Here is a 12,023-nt window from a genome sequence, read left to right as displayed (position 1 = left end):
AATGCCGTGTTGCCGTTATAGACAACGTTCATTTTTTATTAAAGTTTAAAACTTTTGATCCAAACACAAGAAATTCCTACCTCTGAATTTTCAGATGCTCTGCATCTTTAATCAGCGAAAGTGATTGAGACCTTTTTGACCTTAGACTTAGTCACAGTCTAGTAGATTCCAGGATATTTGTATATGCCCCCGTCTTTGTTTAGAGATGGCTGGTTAACTTGATCTGAACTGCCTCGTTGACGCCTCGTGGTCTCTGGTCCAGGATCTGGACCTGGTCTAAGTTCACAAAATGTCCAGGTGACTCAACGTAGATGTGGTTGGAAACATTTAGACGAATGTGGTCTTCTATGTTCCGCAAACAGCGTTTTTAAGGAGCTTGTTGTCTTCCTTAAGCTTCCTTACACTGACCGGACGTAGTTTAGCTATGGCAAGGGATGCAATATACAGGACCAGTAATGTCCTTTTTGGAACACAGAAGGCCTAGTTCGTCGAAAACTGAAGTTTCATACAACATCCGCATTGAGTCTTCTGGGCAATTTGTGAGCTTAAACCATGTTAAAATCCTGGACAGAGACATGAGATGGTTTGATCGAGGCGTCAAGGAAGCAGTGCAAATCAAAGTTAACCAGCCACCTCTAAATAAAGACGGATGCTGGTACAAACTTCAAGGAGTCTACGATAATGTGATCAAATCTACGGTCAAAAAGGTCACAATCTAATTATATACATCACAGTATCACTCTCGCTGCTGATAGATGGAGATCCATATGAACATTCCTAGGTAGAAAATTTTTTTGGTCTTTGGATCATTTATTTTAGACTAAAATCTTTATTTGCACTAAACCTGACCAGGAATTTGGCCCAAATAAAGATATATATTTAATGATATTCCTATTGATTATACCAATATAACATATTTAACATATGTTTCAATATAGGGGGTAACATGGATGACAGGATGGCGGAAGGAGTTGAACATGCATCTGCAATTCTGATGTGCTTTTCAAAAAAATATCAAGAAAGTGTCAACTGCAAAAAAGGTATGATAATGACACGTGTCCGGAAGTAATACGTTTTCATATAAGCTATAAAGAGATTTTTCTTAATCTTGTAAAACATATTTTTTATTGCCTATTATTTTTTGTTGATTTTCTATAATTATGCGAGCAGCTTATCTTACATTATTTAAATTTAGCCCTTTTCAAAGAAATATCAAGAAAGTGTCAACTGCAAAAAAGGTATGATAATGACACGTGTCCCAAGTAATACGTTTTCATATAAGCTATAAAGAGATTTTTTTAAATCTTGTAAAACATAATATCAAAACAGACCCGGAGCCCAGAAGATTTGTTCAAGTGAAAAACGCCAGAACAACTGACCCCATAGGTTGAAAGTGTCATACCCCACATCACAAAAATGCATCGCTACCGGGTCAGGGCCGGGGGTTTCCCGCCCAAACCCACCCAATTAAGGACGCCATTACTAAAAACCCTATTTTCGTCAATATCTGGATAAATGTAGTAGAATCACAAATCAGGTATCTACACCTATAGTTTCATAATCATCTCAAAAATGTACAGTTTTCTAGACAGTAGTCAGGGTAGTGTTTTCCCGCCCAAAACCGCCCAATAAAGGACGCCATTACTAAAAACCCTATTTTCGTCAATATCTGGATAACTCTATGTAGTAGAATCACAAATCAGGTATCTACACCTATGTTGTCATGGTAAATCGTCTTTTTTTCTAGTCAGGGTAGTGTCTTTACCGCCCAAATTAAGGAAGCCATTACAGAAAATCACACTTTCGTCATTATCGTGAAAACTATACATAATAATACTACCAATATGGAGTCTCCAGCCATGTTTTTATGGTCAAATATTAGATTTTCATTGGTTTTGTTACCTCCAAACGTGTAGTTCACCCTAACCTGCATCTATTGGGCTCAACCAAGCCGCTGTTTTATGTTATATTCAGCAAATAATAGACCTAGCAATTAATGCCATATTTGTTTTCCTTAGGCCTATCATTCATGACAACTAACACCCCCACACCGGCTATTTGCATTATCTGCAAAGAGGCCATTGAATAGGGCCTGAAGACTCCTTAAAGATAACTAGGAAATGGCAAAAATTGGAGAGTAAGTGACCAATTCTCCAGTATCTCAGAGGAGATCACAGATACTTTTGGCAGAGATGGCAAATACTACCACTCAGTTTGCCTCAGATGTTTTCTTGCAGTTAAGAGAAAAACAGCTCAAAAAATGTTCCCATGTTGGCATCAGTAATCTCCAATTTGTACAAGCAAAGAATTCCTTTCACTTGGAGGGACGCAAGAGGAAATTGACACTGAAATATGTCAAAGATGAAAGATGAACAGAGTGCACACAGGGTGGCACTGTGCACCCCAGCAAACACAAAAACGTTTTAAAAAGTTATATTTTGGCTTTTGGTTTAGGTAAAAACGTTTTAATAACATTAAAATGTCGGGTTTTATGTGATGCGATCAAGCCAAATCAGTCGGAACTCGGAAATATTGATTTTGAGATATAGCCAAACAAAGGAAACTTTTCCTTTTGTTTCCTCTTGTTTTGGAAACTCTTTAATCGCTCATATCTTTGGAACTGGTTGTTCAATTTCAATGGGGTTTTCTGCAAAATCTAGCTTTATAAATGCATTTTACTATCCCATAGGAAACTGAAAATTTATTATTGCCGAGTTCCGACTGAGTTTGCTTGATCGCATCACATATAAAGGTCATGATAACGTTTTTAAAACGTTTTGTATGAAAACACACTACAACAATATCTTTAAATGTTTTCAAAAAATGTTATTATAAACTATTTTTGCTAACATTTTTGCCAAATATTGTGTCAATACTTGAATAACATTATGTTAAAATATTTGAACCCAGGAAACACAGAAATGTTCTTAAAATCTTTTATTCAAAACCTTTTAATAACATTTAAATGTCGGGTTATATAAAGGTCATGAAAACGTTTTTAAAACGTTATTGAAAATATTTTGGGCAAACATGTTTCTGAAAATATTTTTCTGTTTAGAATGTTTTGTATCAAGTTTTCAAGAATGTTTTTGGAATGTTATTAAAACGTTTTTATACCTTTTATATAACCCGACATTTAAACGTTTTCTGTAAAACATTTTTGTTTGCTGAGCAGTAGATTATCAAAAAATGTTTTTTAAGGTTATGAAAACGTTTTATACTCTTAATAATATATCCTTTATATAACCCGACATTTAAACGTTTTCTGACAACCTTTTATAACCTTTTGCGAATGATGTCGAAAACGTTTTGTGTTTGCTGGGACATGCCTGTAGTACACAATCATTTTGCAACTTATGAAACATGGTATAATATATTGTGTTCAACTGCTGCACATAACTTGCGATAGCATCAATTGGTTTATGATTTTTATCACTTAAGATGCATACCAGGTCATTCAACTACTTGGTTTTTAAATTTTGAAAAGTCATTGACAAACAGGTGGACCACAGATGAATGACTTCCAGGCTTTGAACGAGGGTTTACTGCAACTTTTGAGGTCAATTGACCTACATCCTACATAGGTCATCCTAGATAGGTCAAACTATACATTTTCTGATTCCTTGTGACAGTAGGCTTATATTAGTATGGTTTTAATAACAATTTGAGCAAGTTTAAAATTGACCCTTTACACAAAGTTCTGTGACCTTTGACCCCAATACCTAATCCGGGTCAACATTGCTATCATGCATTTTTGTGAAGCCCACGATGTCAACTATCTATGTTAGCAATGCAGCTTCGCACCCACCCCCTCCCCCATGGTACATCCCAACCTACCGAGCTCACCCACTAGCATGACTAGTATAGCTTCTGCGTCGTTTTGCACTCACCATGTACACTTTTTTTCCTATATACAGAAGCGCAATATGCCTCTTTTTGTAAGAAACCCATTGTCCCGTTGAAGTATGACGACCACACCCCTAGAGGTTGGTTGGGAATACTGATTAACCCTCTGCTATATCATGATGTTCGGACTGACTCAGCAATGATGGCAAGTTTACCAAAGATCAAGGAAGACCTTCACAAATTAACAGCAGATACAGGTAGATATACGAATTAACAATAAAATACTTTTATTTTTTGACCACTCTCCTTCTATGATTCAACCTTAAAGAGTTAAATGTACTTGTACTAATGACAGAGTGGCGGAGCGTGATTGACCCGATTGGGAGTGGGGGTAATTCAGAAAAACACTGGGTCTGGCCCAGGGGGCACCGGTATTTTTGTATGGAATTTGAAATTTGACTCTGATTGAGGGGCACGTGGCCCAATGCCCCTATGACGCTATGCCACTTTCATGATATCTTTTTCGCCGATGAATTATTCGTTCATTTATTTATTTATTATTCTATTTTAAGAAAATTATAAACTCCTTAGAACTCAGAAGTGAACTTCCAGCTTAAAACTTGGAAGTGGACCTAGACAGGAAAACACTTATTCCTTATTCTCGATGGTGTTAGGATTATCAAACCCATGTTTTCTGCAATTGCCCCCGACCTAGGTTGGCGGTGAGTTGAGAGCTTTGGTCACGGGAACCCTCCCTCTCCAGCCACATATAGTGTCATGACATCAAATTTCTGCTTCTCATGCTGCACATGCTAGCCAACCAAAGGAATAATAATCGTTTAATTCCCGTTTAATCGGAACTGGGACATAATATCGACCAGCATGAGTAGTGGATGCCGGCGCAGCCAGTATCCACTACGATAAAAATATTGGCCAGCCCATCCATTATGACACGATATTGGATAGGCAAAAGACAAAATCCTATGTTTTATTCTCATTCTTATTCAGTTTTAATGTAATAAAGTTACTTTTGTGAGGACATCCCCGTTGTTTTAAATGAACGAAACCATCACGAACATCTAAGCCGCCGCATCGCGTTCTTAGTTCTCACACGTGTATTACGCGAACGCATAATCGCGCGATCATTGAGGAGCAACAAGCGTGCCGCCGTTGCGTGGCGGCGCGCGCCCTGACTAATATCACTATCAACTATTGTGAGATATTATACACCAGAAAACCAATCAAATTACGTGAATTCTTTACAAGACGCACCCATTGAATAAGAATATGGAATATTTTTTTGAAAAATCAAAGACTGGTCTGGAAGGGATCTGCATAAACCGCACGGGCTTAATATTAATTTGGGTGTGTCGGGAGATGGTGTAAAATAATTGTTTAACAGAAAATGTGCATTCCATTAGTTTACATTGTGGCGCTCATAATGTAGTGAATTGGCCAAAAATTGCGGATCTAGGGAGACTGGGTTTGATTTTTGTGGGGGTAAAATTCTGAATTTGAGCAATATTTCTCTGATATTATCAAATTCATTGACGTTTGAGGCGATATTTACTGAACCTAAATACCAATAAGTGTTCGTCACTTGTAAATACACTTGTAATCTACTAGTTTTGAAAGTGTAGGGACCTTTAAAAAATATGGCACTTAAAAAGTGGTACGCACTCAGAAAGTTTGAATGGTCCCCTGGGGCCAAATGTTATAAACTCACTGTACGCAAAGAAACAGCGTGAGATCATTGCACAACCAATTGATTTTTTTTACCGTAAGTTGATAACATTTGACTCCAGGGGCCATTCAAACCTTCTGAGTACGTACCACTTTTTAGAGCCCTGTTTTAAGCTCCTCCCTTGTTCAAAAAATTGGTACATTACAAGTGTATTTCAGCTGTGATGAATGCCAATAGCTGACGTAGTTTAAGAAATATCACCCCAAACAACTATGAATTTGATAATAACAGCACAATGTTGCAAAAGGTCCGAAATTATGTTCCCACAAAGCTAAATTTCAGCCTCTCTAAATCCGCCATTTTAGGCTGATTCGCTACATTTTTCGAGCACTATAATGTAAACTTATGGAAAGCACATTTTCTCTCAAACAACTATTTTACACCATCTCCCGACAAATTAATATTTAGCCCGTGCGGTTTATGCAGACTCCGTCCAGCCCAGTCTTTGAATTTTGCGAAAAAATGTTCCATATTAAATGTCAAGTCTGTAGTTTAGTTTAGTTTAGTTTAGTTTAGTTTAGTTCAATCTTTATTACAGTCACACTCTTTCTAGAAAGACCGTCCCAAACTTGGATATGAGTGACATACATCACAATTTTAAACTAGTGGCAAATGGTGGTCATAGACCACAAACCTAGCTGGGCGTGTTGGTGTTGTGGAGGTATCTGACCCCTACAAAATGTTCCAAAAATGTTCCCCTGGTCATGAGGTCTGTGCCCTGGTCATGAGGTCTGTTGTCACTGTGTTTGAGTCCCGTACTCCTTACAGATGTCCAGAAAATGCAATTTTACGATTTGATCCCAGATGACCTTTGACCTGACCCCTGCAAAATGTTCCAAATATGTTCCCTGTCATCAACTTTGTTGTCACAGAGTTTGAGCCCTGTACTCTTTATAGATGTCCAGAAAATATGTTTCTGAGATTTGACCTCTGCATGACCTTTGCCATGACCCCTGCAAAATGTTCCTCTGGTCATGAGATTTATTGTCACTGAGTTTGAGCCTCACAGATATTCAGAAAATGAAATTATAAGATTTGACCCCAGATAACCTTTGACCTGACCCTGCAAAGTGTTCCAAAAATGTTGCCCTGGTTATCAAGTTTGTTGTCACCAAGTTTGAGCCCCGTAGCACTTACAGGTGTCGGGAAAATGCACTTCTAAAATTTGACCTCTGCATGACCTTTGACCTGACCCCTGCAAAATGTTCCCCCGGTCATGAGATCTTTTTTCACCGAGTTTGAGCGCCATACCCATTACATATGTCCAGATAATGCAATTGTAAGATTTCACCACCTTAATGACCTTTGACCCCAATTCCGTATACAAGTTATAGCCGTTTGGTATAGCCGATGCATATATGCAAATGACATCATTGTACTATATAATATGTGACAGAAGAAGCATTTTGAAGATATTTGGTTAAATACCAGAAATGCCCCTTTAATGAACTTTGACAGCAATTCTGTTTAGACACTATGGGCATTGGATATAGCGATACATATATGCAAGTTACGTAATTTTAGGGTGGAACATGTAGGAGGAGAGCATTTTAAAGTTTGTTGCCAGAAGAAGAAAGAAAGAAAGAAGAATCGGATAGCAAAACAGTACCTAGCTCGGGGGTTGAAAACCCCCCAGCTAGGTAAATACTAGTATAGCATACACTGAGGTATACAAAAGTTCAGGATATAATTGGCAAATGTGGCAACCCTATGACAGTGGTTGCCATCGGTGTTTACAAAATGAAATCGATCAATAGCTCGACAGTATCGCGTTTCCTCCAAGACGCATCATCAGTCTGACTGGTCAGAAGATGAACCTGTGACACACTTAATGGTATGCCGTCACAGGAGAGTCGCCGGGGTAGCTTTCTGATTGCTGTACCAGTCAGCCTGATGATGCGTCTTGGATCATGAGACGCGATACTGTCGCTATCAAAAATAGTCCAGATAAAAAGATTAAATATTCATTTTATTATGTTTATCTACCTGGATGACTGACAATATTCACAAATTTGTTTCAGGATGTACATATTACAACGTCTGGTATTTCTGATCATAAAATTGACAAAAACTGCACCTCTGTGTTCGTGGTTTTCAGACCACAGCCCCAGCAAACACAAAAACGTTTTTAAAACGTTTTAAATAAGTTATATTTTGGGTTTTGGTTTAGGTAAAAATGTTTTAATAACATTAAAATGTCGGGTTATATAAAGGTCATGAAATCGTTTTAAAACGTTTGGTATGAAAACACACTACAACAATATTTTTAAAATGTTTTCGAAATGTCATTGTAAACTATTTTTGCAAACATTTTTGGCCGAATATTTTGTCAACACTGAAATAACATTATGTTAAAATATTTGCACCCAGCAAACACAGAAATGTTCTTAAAATGTTTTTTTTTACAAAACGTTTTAATAACATTTGAATGTCGGGTTATATAAAGGTCGTTAAAACATTTTAAAAACATTATTGTAAATATTTTGGGCAAACATTAACCCGACATTTAACTGTTTTCTGTAAAACATTTGTGTTTGCTGTGCAGTAAATTACCAACAAATGTTATTTAATGTTATAACAACGTGTTATACCATAAATATACCCTTTATATAACCCGACATTTAAATGTTTTCTGACAACCTTTTATAGCCTTTTGCGAATGATGTCGAAAACGTTTTGTGTTTGCTGGGAGCGTTCCTCAAAACAGCCTATATTGCACTTTTGAGTACCAGTTCTGGCTTTCTCTTTCATATGTTAAATGATTAAAATGTCATTGTTTGACTATTTTTTTGGCAGCAACGAAGCAATCAGAGCAAAGACCAGAGGATTCCACGTCGTTTTCTGCGACTTCTGTCAACATTGAAGCTATTGACTCCAGTGAAGGTACCAACATTCTTGTATTTAGCAATATTTAACTTATTGTTCTTATTGTTACTCATCTCATACCATACCAATCGCACACCAATATCCAAGACATATCAAAATATCTACACTGATGTTTTTGGCCTTAAAAGTGGCAAAAACAATGACACGTGTGTGTTCGTGGTCTTAGACCATTGGCTTCCTAGTTTTACGGTAAGAGATCAGAATTGTTGCACAATCAATTGTTTTATTTGGCAGACTATAAATGTCCCTTTCATATCACAACGTCTGGTATTTCTGATCATAAAAGTGATAAAAATGGCACCTCTGTGTTCGTGGTTATAAGACCACGGCGTTCTTCAATACAGCATAGTTTAACGTCTTTGTTTGATTAATATTTACTAGCAACGAAGCGATCAGAGCACAGATCAGAAGAGTCCTAGTCATTTACTACGACTTTTGTCAACATCCATGTGACATATCACACCTGCACTGGTGGGTTTTTTTTACCACATCGTTTTTAGTTTAACATTGCTATCGCCACTCAATGCAACCTATATTTCATTTTTGTGTACTAGTTCTGGCTTTTCTTTTCATGCATTTTCGTTAAATTATAATATCGTCATTGTTCGTTTAATATATTTGTTAGCAATGAAGCAATCAGAAGACAGACTAACGGAATCTACATCATTTTCTTTGACTACGATCAACAAGGCTCTTGACTCCATCACTGAAGGTATAAAAAATTCTTATATATATTTAGTTTATTAACCTTTCAAACTAACATGAACTTGTTCTTTGTTGTTACTCATCTCATTGAGTACAATGTTAAGGCCCTTCACAATTAATTCTTAGTTTCCTGTTTCATGGTTGAAAACAAGGGATGAGGCGACTTTTAATTATTAATTATTAATTATCTTTTATTTTCTTTATTTTTAAAACAAGTGGTCGCAACCTACATCAACCCGTTTCGACAAGGGACAAGCATTTAATTATTTTACAACTATGTTTGATTTTATACATAAGTAATGGTACAGTTATGTTCTTTGTTTATTCATCATTATTGTTGATATGATCAAAGTCAGAAAGTAGCAAATGGGAGTCATTTAAAGTTATTTTAAAGAGAAAATCCAAAATATAAATAAAATAATTAAATATTTTTCCATTCTTGATTTTGGACGCGCGAGGGAAACAGGAAACTAAGGATCAATTGTAATTGGCCTAATCAACTACATAGACATCAAGGTATAATTACTTAGAATTGCCACTGAAAATAATACAATCGGTAAGAGAGGAACTTTCTAGGAGCATGGAACAATTAATAAGCTTTTATTAATGATAATTAAGGGCAGTACCGTAGTCATGATAATCGCAAGCGACCGTAAATTTATAGCGTTTAGGTCGAGAGCCCTCAGGGATCGAGACCTTAATGCAATAACGCTATGGTCAAGTGCGGTTATCTGGACCTATTTGCACGAGTTTTATTATCCATCATACGCTTATTAGAGTATCAGTAATAAAATAGCAAGTAAAATCGTTGCATTGATTGAATACAATTTAGAGTGAAATATCTTGGTACACTCTATGAATACAAAGTATTCTAGCATACTTTGATGAATCAAAGTGTCTGGCTTGATGCTGTTCATGTCTATAACATTACGGCTACTGTAACGATTCAACCAAAGTACTTTGATTCAACAATACCAATCACTGCATCGAATTTAACTAATGTGTAAATGTATAAGTGTTAGATACTCACATAAAGAAAGTCTATACTTATGTAACCCGTCCTCTACACCAAAACCTGATCTTGTTATGACAATTTGATTGATAAGGTCGTGTGCAGAATCCTCAAACATATATAGCAAATGTCGGAGCTAGGAGCTACATAATTCAGTGATGTGACTCGACTCCACTTACGACTCGACGTCTCGATATATTATTAGGTTAGTCTTAACCCTGGAATTATGGAAACTTGTGGGCCTCGTAACTTCTAAATTGTTAGTATATAAAAGTATACATACGTCATTGATTTAATTTTAATTTTACACAGATCAAGATTTACTGGATGTTGTTGAAAAACTCCGTCCAGGGGAAATCCAACTTCTGTACATTCCTCTGAAAATCAGTCGCGTTGATGTTGAGAAAGCTGAAGAAAGCTGGAACGAGAGATGTTAACGTGAAAGCGATGACTGTTCTAAGGCTGTGGAAGCAGCAGAATGGCAAAATAGCAACTCGTAAAGCTCTACTTGATGCTCTGGAAGATCGTGGACATACCGGTTTGCGGAATGAACTAAAGCAAAAGTGGATAGAAAATTACTGTACACAGGAACCTGAAGTTTAAATCTGGACATGGATTTCAAGGAGGATGGCCCGGTCAACGATCTCATCGCCACGTTATTTCCCTAGATCATTCCCTTATTTTTTCTCCATCTGATGGAGATTTTGGTACCAGTGGCTTTTATAAAAGAGGATGAAAGATAGGCAATAAGGTAGATGGGGGTGTGGTGTCACAATGATTCAATTTAGTTTAAAGTACCATGTGCTGAAATGGGACCATTTCCCTTTAATGATCGAGTGTAGTAACCTCATGCTCATTCCTCATATAAATAAGGAAAATAGTAATGATCTGATGTCGGAGACGTGGTGTGGGGGTCATGGTTATTCATCTGGAAATAGCGTGTCGAGATCGGGATATAGCAATGAGTTGATTGTCATTTTCAATGAAACCTAGAGCTGAATGCAACATGCCATCAGACCTTAGGCCCGGAGCTTTGGCATATTTTTCCTTACATCCATTTTTATAAGAGGCCGTTCACAAACACTTGTAGGGGCCTGATGCAAATGGGGAGGGGCTTAAAAGTTTTGACCATCCTGGGGGGTTGAAAAAAAAAATTGACCACAAATTTTTCCTGGAAAATTGAGTTTATATGCTTTTTTTTTATATTTAATATTGTTTTAATTTTAATTCATGATTTACAAGATCTACCAAAGATTTTATATTCTCATAATAATTTTGTTTCCTACGTCAGCTTTCTCAAATATTGCACGAAATCCATTTAAAACTGACTAGCTGTCCTAGCAAAATCATAACATTCGTTTTTATATATCTTTATAATTCGCTACTACTTGTCTGGTATAGATTGTTTTTCTTTAGACTTCAATCTCCCTCGCGTTCAAGTGAACATACGATGTTAGATCTTTCAGTTAAAATGCTTATCTCCTGTGAATTTGTCACGTCATCTTCATTTTCTTTTAAACATATCCTTTTTTTTTTTTTTTAGATACTTTTACAATTAATATCAATTTGCACAAAGTGTCATATGGTCGGTCAATTTGTTGTTGTTCAGAAACGTCAAAACGTGTGTAATGCATCATGATATGATGATCAGTGCACGGGTTTCAAGAAACGTTTAGACCTACCAGGTTATTCAGATGATGAATATTATTTTGACAAATACGTTAACATAATCCATGTTCACTAACTCTTACTAATATTGTAAATAGGGCATGTACATTGTAAAATATGTATAGCATAACGTAAAAGGTTTGTAAATAATCTCACTGCAAT

General features: G+C 36.5%; 1 protein-coding gene across 1 annotated transcript; it reads left to right on the top strand.

Annotated features, from left to right (window-relative positions):
* Positions 1 to 944: 944 nt before the first annotated feature.
* On the top strand, positions 945 to 11,272 carry LOC140142838 (uncharacterized). Its single transcript, XM_072164853.1, has 5 exons — positions 945 to 1,040; positions 3,918 to 4,103; positions 8,387 to 8,473; positions 9,102 to 9,188; positions 10,506 to 11,272. The coding sequence occupies exons 1-5, from the start codon at positions 947 to 949 to the stop codon at positions 10,628 to 10,630; spliced, it is 579 nt and encodes a 192-aa protein (XP_072020954.1). The 5' UTR covers positions 945 to 946; the 3' UTR covers positions 10,631 to 11,272.
* The last annotated feature ends 751 nt before the right edge of the window (positions 11,273 to 12,023 follow it).

Source organism: Amphiura filiformis, chromosome 20 (genome assembly GCF_039555335.1).
Source record: "Amphiura filiformis chromosome 20, Afil_fr2py, whole genome shotgun sequence".
Classification (NCBI taxonomy): Eukaryota; Metazoa; Echinodermata; class Ophiuroidea; order Amphilepidida; family Amphiuridae; genus Amphiura; species Amphiura filiformis.
Note: the sequence above shows the minus strand (reverse complement) of the source record. Positions and strands in the feature narration are given on the sequence as shown.

What these genes read in the sequence shown, in the direction of transcription:
- LOC140142838 (XM_072164853.1), top strand. Translation starts at nt 947, where the DNA reads ATGGATGACAGGATGGCGGAAGGAGTTGAACATGCATCTGCAATTCTG. An exon ending in CAAATTAACAGCAGATACAG is followed by an intron (nt 4,104 to 8,386) that starts GTAGATATACGA and finishes TTTTTTTGGCAG; the next exon opens with CAACGAAGCAATCAGAGCAA. An exon ending in AGCTATTGACTCCAGTGAAG is followed by an intron (nt 8,474 to 9,101) that starts GTACCAACATTC and finishes TATATTTGTTAG; the next exon opens with CAATGAAGCAATCAGAAGAC.